This window comes from Neovison vison, chromosome 3, assembly GCF_020171115.1.
Source record: "Neovison vison isolate M4711 chromosome 3, ASM_NN_V1, whole genome shotgun sequence".
NCBI lineage: Eukaryota > Metazoa > Chordata > Mammalia > Carnivora > Mustelidae > Neogale > Neogale vison.
The window spans coordinates 46,708,397-46,727,215 of NC_058093.1; the positions used below are offsets into that span (position 1 = coordinate 46,708,397).

At 55.6% G+C, this 18,819-nt stretch overlaps 1 protein-coding gene across 1 annotated transcript in view; it reads right to left on the reverse strand.

Annotated features, from left to right (window-relative positions):
* Nucleotides 1-18,819, reverse strand: part of ANKMY1 (ankyrin repeat and MYND domain containing 1) — a 41,951-nt gene that overhangs the window by 19,852 nt on the left and 3,280 nt on the right. The window contains exons 4-12 of the mRNA XM_044241971.1: nucleotides 16,996-17,139; nucleotides 12,115-12,587; nucleotides 10,073-10,289; nucleotides 9,693-9,881; nucleotides 6,545-7,011; nucleotides 4,878-5,049; nucleotides 3,559-3,699; nucleotides 2,987-3,127; nucleotides 1,417-1,524 (exon numbers count right to left, since the gene is read on the reverse strand). Coding sequence (XP_044097906.1) covers nucleotides 1,417-1,524; nucleotides 2,987-3,127; nucleotides 3,559-3,699; nucleotides 4,878-5,049; nucleotides 6,545-7,011; nucleotides 9,693-9,881; nucleotides 10,073-10,289; nucleotides 12,115-12,587; nucleotides 16,996-17,139 — 2,052 coding nt within the window. The remainder of the gene's footprint in view (nucleotides 1-1,416; nucleotides 1,525-2,986; nucleotides 3,128-3,558; nucleotides 3,700-4,877; nucleotides 5,050-6,544; nucleotides 7,012-9,692; nucleotides 9,882-10,072; nucleotides 10,290-12,114; nucleotides 12,588-16,995; nucleotides 17,140-18,819) is intronic.

Here is an 18,819-nt window from a genome sequence, read left to right on the forward strand (position 1 = left end):
TCTACCCTGCCTCACCCACCTACATGACCAGACACAGAGCAGGTGCCCCTCTTAACTTGCTCAGTATATGACTCAAGGTACATGTGAAGGGAGGATGGAGAGAAGGACCACAGAAGCCCCCACAACCCTCATCACAGTGCCTCCCTTTTCATCAGTGCTGATATGTCACCTCACCACAGGCCAGAGCAGCCCCTGGTCACCTGCTACAATGGTGCACCCTCCATCATTCTCTACTCTTTATCCAGATATTACTATCTTCAGAGCACTTACCACCACCTAAAATTTTGTGGCACTCTGGATTATGGTCTGTCTCCCACAGGAGAATGTAGGATCCTTGAGAGCACAGACCTTATTTTATTTAACACTTAATGCCTAGAATGGTGTCTGCCTGGCCCAAGTGGATACTCAAAAAAACAACAGTTAAAGGAAAGGATGAATGGGTGTATGTATTATAGATTGCTGGAAGGAGGAAGGAAAGAAGGAAGGATGATGGATGAAGAAGGAATGGTGGAAGAATGGAAGGATGGACGGATGGATGAATGGATGGATGGATGGAAGGAAAGACAAATGGATGGACGGATGGTGAAAGGATGGATGGATGGATGGGAGAACAGATGGAAGGAAAGATGGATGGAAGGAAGGATGGATGTATGGATGGACATATGGACAGATTAGATGGATTGGATGGGAGGATGGATGGATGGATGGTTTGGATGGATGTGTTGTTGGCTGTATGGATGGATGGATGGAAAGATGGACTGGATGGACGTGTGGTTGGATGGATGGATGAATGGGTGGGTGGATGTGGGTGAGTGGATGGCTGTGTGGTTGGATGGATGGATGGATATGTCATTGGCTGGCTGGGTGGATGGATGGATGGAATGGTGGGTTGGGTGGATGTGTGTTTGGATTCCTGGGTGGAAGGCTAGAAGAATGTATTGATTGGTAGGTGTGGGTAGGTAGGTGAACGGATGGGTGGGTGGGTGGGTAGGTAGGTAAATGGATAGATGTATGGATCGATGGGGAGGGGCGGGCAAGGGAATGGATGGATGGACAAGCGGATGCACGGATGGTGAACACATAATCCTTGGCGGCAGCAGAAGACGGGAACTGGCCAAGGTTCCTCTCCCAGTGTCCTGAGGGGTCAGTGCCTGGGATAAGCAGCAGTTGTCATCCGCCTACCCTGAGGGAGCGTCCACCCAGCTGAAGCGTCATCCCCACCACCCACCTTCCCTTCTATTCTCTTCTCTCTCTGAGGTGCTCCATCCACCAGGGAGGGGAACCACCACGCCCCTTACCCTGTGCTATCTTCATGCTACCCCCACCAACAGCAAATGCAAAAGCCTGACTAGGGAGGCAGTCACATTGAGGCAGGAACCCTGCAGGGGCCCCAGCCGTGGGTGTAGGACACCTCACCAGGTCATTTCCGCTGGCAATGGACAGGGAGAGCGGGGAGTGGCCACTCCACAGCACGTTGGGGTTTGCCTTGTGGGAGAGGAGTAGCCGGACTATGTCTCTGGCACACTGTGGGGGGAGAAAGACGGGGCCACAGGTTAAAGAGGTGCCCTGACTCCCAAGAGCACCTGGGACGGATCATTAACTCAAATGCCATAAAACCAAGTTCGTCGCTGAATTGGTATTTCCCACACACTGGCTCCTGGCATGGCACACGGAGACAGTTCTAAATTTTGGATGGATGCACAAACAGGTGTGGGATTGGGTACATCCTTGAACAGGAAAATGTTTGCTCAACATACATCATTTCCAACACAAAACAGGAAGGACACACGATGCACAAATTGCTTTAAGGCTTGTTTGCAAAGTGGAGGGAGCGTCGGGACTGTGTGACTCCAGGAGCCAGGCTGGCCCATGGTAGCTATGGCCGGAGGAGAATGCCCTGCCCCAGGGCCCAGGGACCGTATAAGATACCAGAGCACAGGAGAAGCCCGGCCTCAGCAACAGGGGTGCATTCCAAGCTGGAAGGGCCCACCCTTGCTCTCCCTGTCCTTCTCCCTGGGGACCCCACAGCTTCCCCTTCTCTCCTGCCTCTTCTCCCAGAAGCGCTCTGGAAGCCCTTGCAGCTTTGATTCCCCCCACAAGGACTCTTCCAGGCTCCAGTTCCCCCTGCAGTTGTGCAGACCCAGTGAGCAAGTTTGGCCCCACATGCCCGCCCACCCCCGGCCAGGCCAAGTCTGCTGAGGGGCTTCTGGGAAGGTGTCCCCCTGCTCTCCTCCCTGCCAGAACACACACATGATGGCTCAGAGTGGTGGTCTGAGCTCAACAAGGCTTCAACCAAGGCTGCTGTGGGGCAGGGAGGCATGTTGATGCCTCCACCTGCCCCCGCAGCACCACCCCACATCCCCCCTAATGCAGGTCGTCACACCCTCACAACAGGACAGGTGTGCCCGATTGCAACCCTGTGTGGCAGCAGACCACCCATGCCACAGGCCCGAGAGGCCAGCTATGATTTCCACTCTGTGGGTGGGTAAACTGAAGCCCAGTTTACTATGTGCTCCGAGGCTTATTGACCCAGGCTGCACTGGCCTGTAGCACAAAGCCAAAGCTTAGTTCCCAGCTGCACCTACGCCCTCCACAGCCACTCGGCCTCCTGTGACAGGTTCCTGCACCCACCTTGTTGACGGTTAATCCCCAAGGTGAACAGGAGGCACGGCCCAGGGCTCTATGGAACAAGGCCACCCCAGGTCCCGAGGCCAAGATGGGGACTGGCAGGGCTCCCCCCACACACAGACACACAGGTGCACACGTATCCCCATGCACACACACAGAGCTTGTACACATATGTACCCACAGACAGGTGTGCTCTGGCCTACAAGTATAATTTGCAGAGACACGTGTGCACGCACACAGGTACGCACACACAGCACACACACATACACATTCGTGTGCACGCAGTTGCCTGGGCATACCCAAGTCACTTGCACACGTGTACAGAGGCACCTGCACACATGCTCTCCACCCAGCTCACCTTGTCGTTGTCTTCCCGCTCACAGGCCACGTGCAGAGCCGTCCTGCCCGCCTCGACTGGTGGGGCCACGGGCTTGCTGTGGTAGATGCTGGCCGGGCCTGGTTCGTTGCTGAGCTTCAGGCTTGAAGGCAACAGGTCTAGCTGCGTACAGACAGGGGGGGCATGTGCCGGCCCCCAAGCCTCCCCCACAAGCGCCAGGCTGAGCCTGGAGACCTGCAGGTGCGACCTCCCACGCAGACAGGTTCTCACAGAGGAGCACAAGCCAGCCGCCCTGCTCACCGACGGCGGGTCTGAGCACCGTCCCGTGAAACCCTCTGGCCAGCCCACCAGCACCCACGGGCCCCAGGGAGGGTAAGAGCAGGGCCCCCGCCCCACTGTGGTCCTGCACACAGAGAGCACATGAATGCTGACAGAGAGGCAGACTGGGTGGGCTGGGGGCCCACAGAGCAGTAATCGCCCTCGTCAGGGACCGTGACACAGAAGTGACGTTCTGAATAGAGCAGTCAGCATTGGGCACGGGGAGAGCCCCCAGGCCCCCAGCACGCCCTCACCCCGCGGGACAGGACGCGCACCTTGCCAGGCTTGTACGTGTCGTCCTGGTCGGCGGCCATGGCGTCCACATCCGTGACAGCGTGGAGCAGCAGCTCCGTTATCTTGACTCCCTCCTCCCCAGGAAGGGCAACTGCGATGTGCAGGGGGGTGAGGGCCCTCAGCTGCAGAGGCAACATGGGTAAGGGTGAGGGCCGGCTCCCAGGTGAGCGGCACCCCCAGGGCCCCACCCCTCTCAGAACCCCACAGCACTGCCTCGTGGTGATATGTGGGAATGTGACAAGATGTTCCTATTTGCTGGGCCTGCAGCCAGCCAGGAGCCCCATCTTCACTTTAGACCAACTGTCCCTACCTTCCTCTGAGAAGAGCCACTGCCCTTCCTGCCGGGCCCTCGGCATGGATGGCCAAGCAGCTCCCGACCCCAGACCCTGCCCAGGCCTGTCCCTTCTCCACCTACGGAGCCCCTGGCCATGTGCTGAGACACTGGTGGGAGGACCATCTCCATCTCCGGGTTCTGCTCATTCTGGGCCGACCCCGTGGAGGTGTGAGCATCCCGCCAGGAGCGCGCAGCAGACCAGGGGCGAAGTGGAGGGCTGTCTGCTCCCCACAAGCAGAACCCCCAAAGCAGGGTCTCAGGGTAACAGCTGGTGCCCGTGGAGAAAGGTTGGGAGGACAGCAGCCCACCGCACAAAGGTGCTCTCTGGCCTGCTCAGTGTCCACCCGAAGCTTAGAATAGCATGGAACCGCGCCTGCAGAGAGGACCGCGGGAGGGTCAGATGCCTGAGCAGGAAGTGGGATGGATGAGCACGCGAACGACATCTGTCTTGTGTTCATAGGCTGCCCACCTTAGCTTCGCCGGTGGGGTCCCATCCATAAGCCTAGAGGGCTATCCTGAAATTATCCCTGGTCTCCCGCAGACATGCTACTGTCCTGCACAGGACACCTCCATACAGAGAAGAGAAGGGGTGCACAGCCTGGCCGGGGGTGGGGGGGAGTGGGGCTGGCCAGGAGAGACCCACCTGCCGCCGAGCCAGGACACTGAGCAGCAGCCGAAGCCAGACAAATCTGTCAGCCTCACTGCCCCCCGCGACCCACCCCATGCACACCCCCCACCCCCAGGCACACCACCCTGCAGCCCCCACCACAACTCCCCCACCCCCTGTTCCACTCCGCCCCGGGGCCTGCCCCCCAGCACCTCTGTGTTCTCATCACCAGAGAAGAAACGGTACCATGAGGACATTTCGAAACCAAGTGCTCTAACTTCTTGCCACTAATGAGCTCCCGTCAGCCCATCCCCTCGGCCTCGCAGGACCCCTCCACACCCCCGCCGGGGGGGTCCCACCTCAACAGGGAGCTGGATGTCTGTCCTGGCCCTGTTCTCCAGCAGCAGCTTCACCCCGGCCACGTCCCCGGCCTTGACGGCAAAGAACAGGGCCTGCATGGGCACGCAGCACAGGTTGGGGTCCGCGCCCCGGTGCAGCAGAAGCTTGATGGTCTGCCATCTGTTCCTGTGTCTGCAAGGATTAGTGTGAGGGTCAAGGCCGGGGACAGGCACAGGACGGCACCCCGGGGCAGCAGTGGCTGGAAGAGGCAGCTCAGGAGCCCCAGCATTCACAGCCCCTCAATATTCTTTCTAAGACCTCTGGCCCCTTCCTGGTGCCATGACAGCCCCCCACTGCCAATGCCCCCTGAGCTGGCCAGCCCAGCTCCCGTCCAGCTGTAGCCCTGCCCTGCTCCAGCCTTGGATGCCCGCCCAGCCTTGCTGGGGTCATCTGTGAGCCAGGGCGTGTGGTGGGGACCAGCCCTCTCTCCCGGGTGGCCAGGAGCTGACAACATAGAGCACCTTGTACACATAGGGCATGACATCGTACCCAGACATGCACGCATGCACACACATGGCTACACTACAAACACACCACACACATGTCCATAGGTGTGCAGATACACACCAACACACACACAGCTCTGACGAGGGGCAAAGAGCCAGCATCAGTGGGGAAGCCTGGCCGGGACCTGGCCGGCCGGGACGGCAGCCCCACTGGGCAAGAAGGTCAAGGTGATGAGGAGCCACGCAGGCATTAAGAATGGCCAAGTGAGCAGGCAGATGGAGGGTCTGGCCCATCCTGCTGACCCCACCTCCCTCACGGCACAGGTGGGGCAAACAAGAAGGCAGTGGAGAGACAGGGTGAGTCTAGAGCAGTCGTTCGCAAATGTGCTGCTTGTGGGACCCCTCTCTATCCCTAACACCTTTGGAGGACCCCAAAGAGCTTTGTTTATGCAGGTTCTATCTGCCCACATCTATGGTAGTATAACTGAGAAAAAAATTTAAATACTAATACATTTTAAAAGTAACAATAAACCCATTGCATATTAACAAAACAATCTGTTTTTATGAAAAATGTTTGCTGGGCTGCATCAGAATCCGGCACTTGGAGGGCTCCCAACCCTGTGTGAGTCTGGGACATCAGGACATCACCTCCACCCACAGACTCTCTGACAGGGTCTGGGACACCTGGGGACACACTTTGAGAGGGCAGGGGCGAGGGCATTCGAGCGTGTGTGTATGGGGACAAGTGTGTGATGGGGTCAAGTATGTGATGAGTTGTGTAAGCAGGTGTGTGAGTGCACACGTGAATGTGTCACACAGTGTAGGGGGAGTGAGTGTGTGCAGGCAAATATATGTGAGCATGTCTGTGGGTGTGCACCAGTGCATGTGTGTGGGCCCTACACAGTGCTCCCCGCCCCACCACAGCCAGAGCACACTCTCTGGATTCTCATTGCCACTGTCCCCGAGTTCCTAGCCAGGCCCCCTGCCCGGAACCACACAGACACCTTGGAGGCCGTGCGCAGGACAGGCCCCACGGCATCCCTGCAGGATCGGGGGTGTGGGACACACATCTCCAGAAATGCTCCCTCCTGGCAGCTGGGGAAGTGATGCTGGCCCACTGAGCCTGTGACCCACCCCTGAAAGGGACCCTCGGCCCTGGTGCCCACACTCCAGAAACCTACTCGGTCATGGCCTGTGCCATCTTCCTCATGGTACCATTTGTGGAGCCAGGGATACTGAAGGAGGAGGTCTTCAGCATGCTGTGGACCCGGGCACTCTTCTGCAGGAGGTCCTGGGACAGCATGATGGAGTAGTTGCGCACACAGATGCTGGACTCGAAGTTCGTCTCCTGGCTGCCCTGCGTGTGCCCGTCCAGACTCCTGACCACACCGTCCACCTCCTTCTCCAGGTCGCTGATGCTGTCCCGCGGTGACAGAGGGTCCCACTTCTGAGGGTTGCTCCCCAGCTCGGGGGATTCCTGAGATAGCTGGGTGCCCGCAGACAGGCGGTCCTCCTCACTGCCCGACACAGTGGACTTCTGCTCCTGGCTGCCCAGGCTGGGCACCAATTCCTCTAAATACACAGATTCCTTGGCCACTTCGGGGAATGGGAAGACATGGTTGGGAGTTCCTGGCATATTTGAAGCTTCCTTTGGAAAGTACAAAAAGAGAAAAAAAATCAGGTGCAGAAAGAAGTCGGAGGGCCCATCCCAGCAAGCCAACTTCTCAAGCAAGGACCGACGCTCATGGTGGACAGCGTTCTTCCAGGCGTCTCGGCTGACAACACTAAAATGCTTTGCAGAAACCCAGGGATGGACGCAAACATCTGGGGGCATCACAAAGAGACCCAAGCCATACAGCAGCTACCAGCCACATGTGGCAATGGAGCTCTCAACCTGGAGCCCGTCCAGATCCGGGGTGCGCGTGAGCAGACAAAGCAGAACGTCGCCCTGTCCTGATACTGATTTTACACACAGAGAGAATCAATTGTGGATACACGTGGTTAAATAAAATAGATGACTAAAATTAATTCCACCTGTTTTACCTCTTTTTAATGTCACTCCTAATGACATTTTTTTTTAAAGATTTTATTCATTTGAGAGAGAGAGAGAGCATGAACGAGGAGAGGGCAGAGGGAGAAGCAGGCCCCTGGCTGAGCAAGGGAGCCCAATGCAGGGCTCGATCCCAGGACCCCAAGATCATGACCTGAGCCTAAGGCAAAAACTCAAGGGACTGAGCCACCCAGTCGCCCCAGTCCTAGAGACATTTAGATGACAGGACTGGCAATGGGGATTGTGTGACCTTCCTGCCCGCAGATGCTCTCTTGCATGCCCAGTTCACAGTCTCTGCTCTCTAAGCATGGTCCCAGGGCCCATCAGCACAGCCAAGAATGCAGATTCTTGGGCCTAGGCCCCTGAGGCAGAAACGCTGGGGGCGGGGGAGCGCCAGGGGATCCCAGAGGACTCAAAACTTGCTGTTTAACTTTTCAGGTGAGATGAGGGGTTCTGTAGTGGGCTAAGAATGTGTCTTTAAGGGGACAGCTGAAGCCCGCTGATGTGGAAGGAATTCTCTCTGAACTGCACGCAGCAGGGGAGGGGGGGCGTGGCAGGCTGGGGATGCAGTGGGGGGGGCCACCTGCTGGCAGCTGCCTAGTCGGGACCGTCCCCAAATGCTCGCACATGTATTCCTTCTCTTATGTTGTGTACATGTCATGTGTTTCAGAGTAAGAAATTTAAAAAAAAGTAGAGGAGTGATTTTTACGAGTATTTTAAGTGCACGAATAAATGCTTTCTGAGGCTCTCGCTGCCTCCCCAATAATGGATGAGGCTTCCCCACAGCCAGCGTCCCCCTGGAGACACTGTGGGGACATTACTCCCAATGAAGGGGTGACCTCACAGGGGCCAAAGTGATCTCCACCCCCGTTCACACCATCACCTTGAAACTTCAAAGTTGTCATTTCTGTACATTAAACACCTCTGGCCAAGAAGGAGAGAGTACTCACAAACCAGATACAAGTGAATGGGGTAATAAAAGAAAAGGGACTCTACAGCTGGTTCTCAAACCCTCCACCTTCGACTTCCTGCGGGCTCCTCAGCTCCCACCTCCCTGGGAGACCTCTCCTGGCTGCCTGCACAGAGGACCCACCCAGGCCAGCGGGACCCTGTGGGGTCTTCCCTTCTCTCCCCAACCAACCCCATGCACCTGCTCCTCCTCCTCACCCAGGCCAACAAGACCCTGTGGGACCTGGCCTCCTCACCTCTACCACACCTGCTCCCCCTCCCCACCCGAGGGCTCTGGCCTCCTCCCGCATGCACCTGCTCTCCCCACCTACCCCACACCCTGAAATCCTCAGGACCTGGTGTGGTCCCCCCCAGAGAACTGAAGGCAGGAGCCAAGGCCTGTCCAGGAGAAGCAGGGGCAGGGGCCATGGTCTGGTAACTGAGAAACTCTGCCTACCGCAGGGCATAGGCTACTGCTCAGTAGAAGCTTCTTCTCAAGGAAGAAAATTCAGGAGACAGGGATGAGGTGAGAGAAGGGTCCCACCCAGGGACCTTTTCTAGTGCCGTTCCCTCACCCACCCAGAAGGGGCCCTGACCACAAGGAGAGAAAGTTACAGCCCCCACGGAAGGCTTGCTGGGCAGAGGTCAGTCCCAGGCCTGCTGGCCTCACAGGGCTGACCCTCAGGGTCCAGGGCTTCCTGAGGGGTGTGGAGATGCCGGCTACGGCCCTTCCCGTAGCCAGCACTCAGGAGACCGGCCCTGGGGGTTGCCCTGCCCTGGGGAGAGCAGGCCCTCGGACACCACCCTGCTGGGAACCCGGGCTGGAACATAGGTGTTCAGAGCACCCCTGTGGCAGTGGTGGGGCTCCCGGACAGGTGAAATGCAGGACCACCATGGGACCCCATGGTCCTATGGCTGGGGGTGCTTCCCAAACAATCTGAAGCAGGAGTTCACGCCAACACTTGACCAGGGACTTCTGGGCAGCACTCTTCACACCCAGCAAAGGGGGACTTCCCTCCCGAATTACCAGCCTTCCCTCCTCCCCTCTACGTCTCCTTCCCTGGGCCTGCAGGAGGGTCTCCAGCTGACCACTGTGCATGTGGCCAGGATGGGACACAGATCCCTTGGTGTTGCAACAAGAGCTCAGGACACCTGAGTAGGTGTGCTGGCTCCATCCCTGCCTCCTGCTCCCTGCCCTTGGGCCTTAGCATCCCTTCACCCCACCTGAAGCCGATCTGCACAAAGATGGGGAGGCTGGGGACCACTGCCAGGAAAGTAGGACAAGTGGATGGAGGATGGGGGACAGAGATTGGGGAATGGGTGCTGCAGACACCAGGCCAGGCCGAGGAGCTGACCTGGAGCTTGGGCTCTGTCCTCTCGGCGATGTTGGGCTTGAAGCACTGGGATGGGTAGTAGAGAAGGAAGCACATGCTGAGTGCCGTGAGGCCCTCGTCTGTGTACTTGTTCACGTCGGCCCCATTGTCCAGCAGAAGGTTGACGATGTTGTTGTGACAGTGAACCTAGAGGGAGGAAGCCAGCCTCACGAGGACAGCAGGTAAGTGAGGCCCGCACTAACAAGGTCCCTAGCCTTCTGTCCTCTGACCCTGTACATCCCACTTATGGGCTGGAAGGACAGTAGCCCTGCAGAAGGGAGAGGATCCCAGATTGCCACTGGTCCACAGTCCCGGGGACACCCCGCATGGAGACTCACGGCGGCTGCGGCGAGGACGGTGTAGCCCTTGGCATCGGCCACGTCGGCGCTGGCAAGGCCATCCCTGAGGATCCCGTAGATCCAGTCATAGTTCCCTTCCCTGGCCCTAAGGATCATGCCCTCGGCAAGCCTCTCCCTGGGCCCACGACGGGCAAAGCTTCTCCGGTCCCCCTCCAAGATGGCACCCATGTTCCAGCTGGTGTGAGCCTTCTTGTTCCTGGCAAAACAACGGGCTTCAGTGGTGAGGGCCCAACTCTGGATGCCCACTCTGGACCCTCCCTTCCATACCCCTTCTCTTCCTTCCTCACCCTGCTCAACCCCAAGCCCTCTTCTTCCCCTTCCAGGCCACTCCTCAGGCCCCATGCACCTTGGGGGTTACCCCACTGGGCAGTCACAGTTAGTGCAGATGCAGCACTGCAGTGTGATCCGCGGTCCCCAGATGCGATGCTCAAGCTTATCATGGGCCCTGTACATCCCTGAGTCATCGGCCACTTCATGTGTGTGTGAAGGGGGCTCTCCTAGGACCAGCCCCAGGCAGGAAGGAGGCCGGGCACACACATGGGTCTGGGGCCCAGCACCAAGCCCTCACATCCCAACTCTGCTCATTCTCTTTCCTTTTCTTTTCTTTTTTCTTTTTTAAAAAGAAAATTTATTTACTTGACAGAGAGAGAGACAGTGAGAGAAGGAACACAAGCAGGGGAGTGGGGGAGAGCGAAAAGTAGGCTTCCCGCCAAGCAGGGAGCCAAATGCGGAGCTTGATCCCAGGATCCTGGGATCATGACCTGAGCTGAAGGCGGATACTTGACGACTGAGCTGCCCAGGCACCCCTCCATTGCTTTTCTATTTGAGTAGGTAACATGCAAGTCCCATGGTCTGTTCACCAGCACACACTGAAGCCTCCTGTGTGCATATAACCTCCTCCACAGTCAAGAATCTATGGGTTTATGGCAGCTTCTGTGCCCAGTTACCAACAATTACTGGCTCAGCTGATGTCTGCATGATGGATGGACGGATGGACAGGTGGATGGAGCGGTAGGTGGATAGGTGGGTGGAGAGATGGATGGGGGAGGGAGGGATGGCAGAGGGGATGGGGGGGTGCATGAATCCCTAAGTAGCCAGCCACTTGCGCTCACAAAACATGAGTTTTAAAATAGTTTAGTGAAAAAAAATAATAAAATAAAATAAAATAGTTTAGTGATATCAGAGGACAAAGTTAAGTAAACAAATGAAAATACTCGACAACTTTAACTTAGAAAGATCAGTTTCCATCAGGTAGCTGCTAACTTTTCCAGAGCTGGGATGGAGAGGAAGAGGATCTTTGGCGATCAACATAGAGCAGCGCCATCCTTCCCAGCCATTCTGAAGAAGCCCGAGGCTCGGCCAGCCCCCTGACTACTGCTACCCTGGTCCCCGACCTTGGTTCTCGGGTCAGAGCCATACTCATCCTTCAGGGTGACAGCAGTCCCCTCTCTTTGTGTGGACTTCATGCAGATTCCAAAGTATGGGACACCTGGTCACACACGCGACCTGCAGAGGCTGGTGTGCTGCTTCCAACAGGCACAGAGGAAACATGTCTAGGGTCCCAGAATGCAGATTTGAACTCAGCCCCACAAGCTCAGGAGCTGACCCTCTTCCATAGCACCTTGCCAGACTCTGCATTCTAGGGGCCGCCCTGGCTCCGTGCTCATCAAGCAACTTCCTGACAGCTCCTTCTGCCAACTGCTGGTGAGCAGGAGCCCGAGTACCAGTCTGCTGTGCCACCATCGATGGCCCTAGCACCTGCCTGCCCCAGCCCTCTCCTCAAAACCCAGCATGTCCCAGCACTCGGGCCCAGCGTGGCGTTCCCTCCCCCTCCATCACCGGGTTGCTTGCATCAAACAGGAGAAGCACATTTGCTTTAACCTAACAGATAGCCCTGCAAATTACTCAGCCAGGCCCCAGGGACCCCCCGAGGGGTCCTGGCGCCGAGCACAGGCCAGTCAGAGGAGGGGAGGAGCTGGTCTTCTGGGCGCCTAGTGAGGAGGAACAATATGAGGACTTACCTGTACTTGTAAGCTTGCTTCTGGATTTTGACCATCAAGGGGGTCTCATTTTTTATAAACCAGGGCTCTCCGTCCTCAAGAAACGGAGGGATATCGTTAAGGAAGATCTGGGCATCTAATTCTTTGCGGAAAGAGGCGGTCATAGGCAGGTGGCTGTTGTCAGTCGAGTAGATGTACATTTCTGGAGGCAGGGTTAGGTTGTCATTCAGAAGAAATCGCTTATAGTCATAGAAAAAGGGGTCGTGCTCCTCAAGCGGGCCCCACTCCATCTTCTCCTCGCCTGAGAGGCTGATTCTAGCAGGAGCATGCGTGAGGAAGCCCGAGTACTCGGGGTAGTTGTGTATGGAGAAGCTGCCGGGGACCTCCGTGCAGAGCTTGATGAGCTGCCCCCGAAACCATAGCCCGACGTCCTGGCTGCCGTCGGGGTAGGTCTCAATGCCCGGCCCGAACCGCTGGTCTGCTTTGTACAGCCCCTGCAAGCCAGGTTCACCAGCGCCAAAGAGACAGCTCAGCGGGGCCGTCTGCTCTGCAACTGGCTTCTTCAAATCAAAAAACTCAACCATCCTAAGAAATGTATGCTTTCATTCAACAAATATTTGTGGAGGCTTAGCAGGCACCAGGCCCAGGGGCCAAAAGCAAATGTGTAAACACAGAACACGTTGGTGGAGAAAGGTGCTGTGGGCCAGGGGTGGTCAGGGGCAGCCTCACTGGGAAAGTGGGGATACCCCCTGGGGGTCTCTACGCAGAAGCATGTGGGGGATATCCCGTGTGGGCTCATCTCAGGGAACCCCTTGCTGCACCGGAAGGCCCAGCCCAGGCACCCCAGCAGCATGGGGGGCAGAGCTGCTGGGCACTGGGTCAGAGAGACACTAGAGGGCATGAACTGAGAAGGCAGGAGGAGGAGGGGGAGGAGGGAGAGGAAGAAGGGGGCAGGAGGGGGAGGAGGGGAAAGTTAACCCTCCCTTTCAGCAAACCCAGCGGAGCACAGTGATTCCTGGACCTCCCTGGATGCTCCCACTGGGCGGGATGTTGTCTGTGCTGAGTGGAGGATGTATGGAGCAGGAACGGCCAGGAGGGTCTTGAATGAAAGACAATGCCAACCCCCCCACCAAGAAGGAAACTGGGAGAAGGGCTCCAGCACAGGGAGCTCAGAGAGAAGCCCCCCTTCCCAGGAGAGCTGCGTGCCCCCTGTGCTGACACTGAAGGACAGCGGGACGTCACTGGGAGGACCAAGGAAACAGCCTGGGCAAAGCTGCAGGGGCCTGACCCAGCGGGAGCATCTGTGTCCCTCCCAGGATCTGTGCGCTCATCTGTGAAACAGACCAGGGCTGCTGTGTCAGAGCTCTCCGGCTGCAAGCCCCAGGGCTGGGCACGTGGCATATAACGCTCTGTGACACACGGCCCTGCCCACAAGAGCTTGCAGTCTAGAATAGGCCAAAGAAATGAGAAAAGAATGAGCAAAATGTGTTGAGGATGACTTCACTGTGCAGGAGTTTCGGGGGAGGAGGAAGGCAGAGGACTTCTGGAAGAATCTGTGGGGCATCCAGAGGGCAGAAAGTGTCACCACAGTCTGTGAAAGTGGCTTGGGGGGGGGGGCAGTGCACATGCAACCTAGAAGCTCCCTGTCACTGAAGAGGCATGAGCCACAAGATGGATGGGCAGGTTGACTGGGGACAAGGCAAGGCAAGAGGTTCAGGGAGGCAGACAGTTGGAAAAGCAGCTGCTGCAGATCTATGAGGAGTCCAGAGGTTCGTACCCCAAGAGCTGACCCAAGAGCTCCCCTTCTAGGAATCTATCAAAAGGAAATAATCCCAATGTCCTCTAAGCTATGGTCACATACATTCACGACGATTGTAGAGCAGCAGACCATAATAATACTAACAGCTACAATGTTAACAAAATATAACCCTAATAATGGTCATGTCTACAGAATGCAACACAACACAGGCTTAAAAATTTGTCTTTGATACACATTTATTTGCAATCAAACAATACCCTTCTAGGAATGAATGTATCCAAAAGATCGCCAACAAAAGCACAGAATGATTAACGATGAGACCTTCACCGCTGGGCCCTTTGGCACAACAAAGACAGGAGAAAAGCTCCCATTTTGGTCAATCCTTCCCAACCAGCTATAAGGACACAAGATGCCCGGATGACGGGAAACGGCAGGCAACCGTGGAAAGCTCACAGAGCACATGTCCCACCGCCTAAGTGGGAGGACCTCGCCCAGGCCCGTGTGTGCACAAGCAAAAATAAAGCAGTAGAAACAATCACCAATGACAAGAGCGAACACCAGAGAGAAGAGAAGGATGGATGCCCAGCTCCTCTGGGTGGGCCACACTTGCTGGGTTTGCCTTCAGAAAAAAAAATCAGGTTTTTTACATAAGTACAAAACAAGATTAAAGCAAGGTTTTAAAAATCAGATCCTAAAAAATGAAAGCAAAACAAGTGAGTGCAGTTCTACATCCAGGTGTTGGATTAACTGAGCAGAGAGGAATTCTGTTCCATGACTGTGTTCCACATTGCTGAGGGGTCAGCTGTGGGGACAAAAGGAAGGCAAACGAGCATTGAGTTGCTTTCAGGAGTCATAGTGGGGGTCACAATGCTATGTTATTATTCTGAAACTGTCATGTATTTTATGATGTAAAACAGGTAAGAAATGTTAATGGTTAGAAATGAAGATTTTTAAGACCGAGAGGAAAGATATGCAAATACAATACCGTGGCTGTTGAGTAAAAACCAGAGGAAAAAGCCGGGGACTCCTCATAGCAAAATGCAAGAAAACCACCAAAGCCAGCTGGAGTTGTGTCAAGTGCAAGCGCCAGACTCCAGGGGCTCCTGCGAGCCAAAGAGCACCAATCGGGCTTCGAAGAGCTTTGCGACTGCAATGTACGGAGGGAAACCAGATCTGTTAAAATCCATGAGTTTATAAAGACACGAAACCCATTCCCTAAGCTCCACGGATCACCACTGAAGAACGTTAGACAGCAATCACCTTACAACTCTGATAACCGGCAAAGAAAGGGAAATGGTCAGGGGTCATTTTGCTTTTCCCATGAAACTACCTCCAAGTAACCAAACAGCTGATGAAGGGTGTCATAAATCAAGGAATTCTGGTTAATAAAAGGAGGAGGAATTGTAGATTTAGAATGTCGCCGTCATGCAGCCTCTCATGAAATAATGGTCATTGATATTCTCCAAAATCACACAAAGGGAGGCGATGGGACCGCAGACCCCGTCCCCCACCGGCCAATCCTGACACTGCATGAAGAAAGACAACCAGACCTGTGTCCCGCATTGGGTTTCTGACAAAGACACGAAGGCCAGCAGTGGGAAAAGGACAGTCTTCTCAACCGACGGCCCAGGAACAACTGGACACCAGCACGTGCAGGCAGGGAAGGGGAGGAAAACCAATCCCCGTGCCACGTGAAATGCAAAAGTTACCTCAAAATGGATCACAGACCTGAAAGTCAGCACCCAGACCATAACATGGAGGCGAGAACACGGACAAAAAGTCTTGGTCACCTTGGGTTAAGCTAAGATTTTGTAACTAGGATATAAAAAAAAGAAGCAAGAACTAGGAAAGAAAATTTGATAAGCCTACGAGTGGCTGAAATGAAAACAGCAGATGACACCAAGGGTTGACAGAACGTGGAGCAAGGACAGCTGATGGGCTGAAACAGAACGTGGCACAGCCACTTTGGAAAACCACTGGGGGGTGTCCTGTAAAATGCACCACACACCTATAAAATGCGCCACACACCTAACAAGTGACTAGCAATCCCCGCCCAGCTATTTATGCAAATGCAAAAAAAGACAGGCACATGAGGACTTGTAATCCAGTTCTTAGCAGCTTCATTCATAAGAACCAAAAACTGGAAAGAACTCAAACATGCGGCTCTCCATGAAGCAATGAAGACTATGTCATATGCACACCATGGAATACTGCTTCCTAGTAAAAGAAAGGAATTGTGACATATGCAAATATGTCAGAATCTCAGGGTCATGGGGGACCAGAGGGCAGGGCTACACACGACCACAAGACACCGTACATAAATGTGTGTAGAAGGTTGATTCACAACTGCTCAGAGCTGGAAACTAGCCTAGCACCCATCAGCTGGGGGGACAACGGTGGCCGAGCCAGGCGCTGCCAGAGCACTCAGCGCTGGGGACTGAGTTTTTGACTCACGGCAACGCAGGTGGATCTCTGATGCCCTTTGCTAAGTGAAAGGTCTACATATTGTATTTTGTTAACAGGACATTCTTGCAGAAGCAAGAGGACTGGCTGAGGGCCGGGCGGGAGGAGGGACTGTCCCAAAGGGGCACGGGTCATATCAGGGGATGGAAGTTTCCTGTGTGTTGACAGCAGTCCTAATCACAGGGCTCTACACCTGAGAAGGGGTAAACCAAAGTGGATGGGTTTCCCTGGGAGAACGTAAGAGGAGGAAAGTTATGTCATTGACAAGTTTCAAGACACCGTATGTGAGATGATCTGGTTTATGTATAAAAACTAAACATTTATGGTGCATTTACAGTTGACTCTAAAGGACACACAGAGACTGATATCCAGCCCTGCTCTGGAAAACGGGATCCGGGAGAGGTCTGTCTTCTTGTTGGGTTCATCTTCTCATGAGCCCTATTATTGTATCTTATTCCTGGTACTGTTTTAATCTTCACAAATAACAAAGCTACCACTTGGTACACAAATAAAATTCCCCAGAACCTAAATATCCCTTGATCCAGTGGCCTGGACGACCCCAACCCTCCCCCACACAAAGGGTAGCCCTGCCCCTCCCCTGCACGCGGAGCAGCCTCACCACCCCCTCCAATACAGGGCATCCTGACCCTCCCCTGCACAAAGGGCAGCCCCCCCCTCACCTGGAAGAGCCTGGTCTTCTGGAACATGGTGCCATAGCCTTCTCGGTAGCTCAGGTAAAACATACCGGTGAAACTGGAGCCGTCGGGCCACAGGTAGGTGCCCAGCCCATGGCGGTGGTCACGATAACACTGCCCGCGGTAAGTCTGTGGAGAGCCCCCAAACTGGCAGGCCTGAGAGGCCACTCCTTGCCACCCCCCAGGACCCTCCAGGAAGCCCTCCAGGCTGGCAGCAGAGCGGCCCCCAGGGGTGGTGCTAGCCATGCCAGCCACAGGCCCCCTCCAAGTCGGGGAGCACAGTGTCCATTACATGTGGTCCCTTAGCTGCGTAGAGCAGGTGCTCGGGGGTGGGTGCCCTGGTGGCCACGGTCGCTCCCTCCCTCCCACCCTGGCCCAGGCCAGGGAATGTGCACAGGTGTGGCTGCAGCCAGGACGGGGTTTGGGTGGAAGCTGGCTGCACGCAGGAGCTCTGACCTTGGCTCAGCTCCATCCTCCTGGGCTCCTAGGCAGCCGGGAGGCCCCAGCCTCGGGCTCCCCTGCATGGCCCCAGGGGCAGGCTATGAACCATGGCTGAGAACCCTGGAGTGGCTTTGCTTTTAAAGGCCTCTATCCTGAGCCATGGGTGCAGGCCTCTATCTGCTCTGTGCCAAGCCCCACAGATGTCAGGGGCGGGTCTGTCTGAGCCTGCCCCTCTACAGGGGTCTTGGGAGGAAAAAAAGAATGTGATGCCCATTCTGAGCCCTTTCCAAACCCCAGACTGCTACTGGTACATGGCTGACAGCCTCTGTCCACACCAGGAGTGGGCTGGGTCCAACAGTGCTCACAGACCACTCTGGAGGAATGCGGTGGAGACTGTTGCCGGCTTGCTGTCCCTTCTCTTTCCTCTGGTCATGGAGAGGACTACCCATGAGTTGGTGGTGGACTGACCCCGGCCCCCCAGGCACATGGTACCAAGCCTGGCCAGCCTGAGGACTCCTGCCTTTGACCTGAGCCCTGACTTGGGTTTGGCCACAGGACCCACACCCCAGCCAGATCAGCGCCCTGAGTGGGCCTTTCCTCTCTCCCAGGAGTGTGTGATGCAGCTCCCGTGGGCTTGCCAGATGGTGGAGGGTCACTCTGGACCCTCCCACATGAAGATGGGGAGAGGTAACCCAACAGGGTCATTTGAATCTGTGGATCCAGCCAAGCCTAGGGCAACATGACCCCCAGGGATGGACTTTTCAGTTCCAATAGCCAACAGAGACCCTTTTTAGTCTCCCCGGGGTTGAATGTGAGCTCAGTAATGGTTCCTGGGGAGCCCATCCAGCCCAAGGACACTTGTCGTGTAGAGAGGCACAGGACTGGGGCAATCGCTCTCCCACCAGCACCCATCTAATTTGTATGGTTTTGTAAGAGCAAATCAGAGTCCACCCAACTTAAAAAAAAAAAAAATCTTAACTTGCATACTCTTTGTGTAGAATTGCAAGGGGCAGGCATTTAGCCCTCTGGTCACTTGGGTGTGTGTGCACAGGGCGGGATTTCTGTCCACTCCCTGGGAGAAAGCCCCCGAGGGACCCTGAAAGTCCATAAGGTTTCTCTCTAGACACTTCTCCAGTGAGAAAGAGGTTAGCCTAGCACCCTTCCTGCCAGTGGTCTGCAAGTTCACCTCATGTTCCTCTTAGAAGAGAAGAGACCAGGGGCACCTGCGTGGCTTGGTCAGTTGAGCGTCTGACTCTTGTTCTCAGCTCAGGTCATGCTCTCGGGGTTGTGAGATCAACCCCATGTCTGGCTCTGCACTGAGCATGGAGTCTACTTAAGATTCTCTCTCTCCCTTTGCCCCTCCACCCT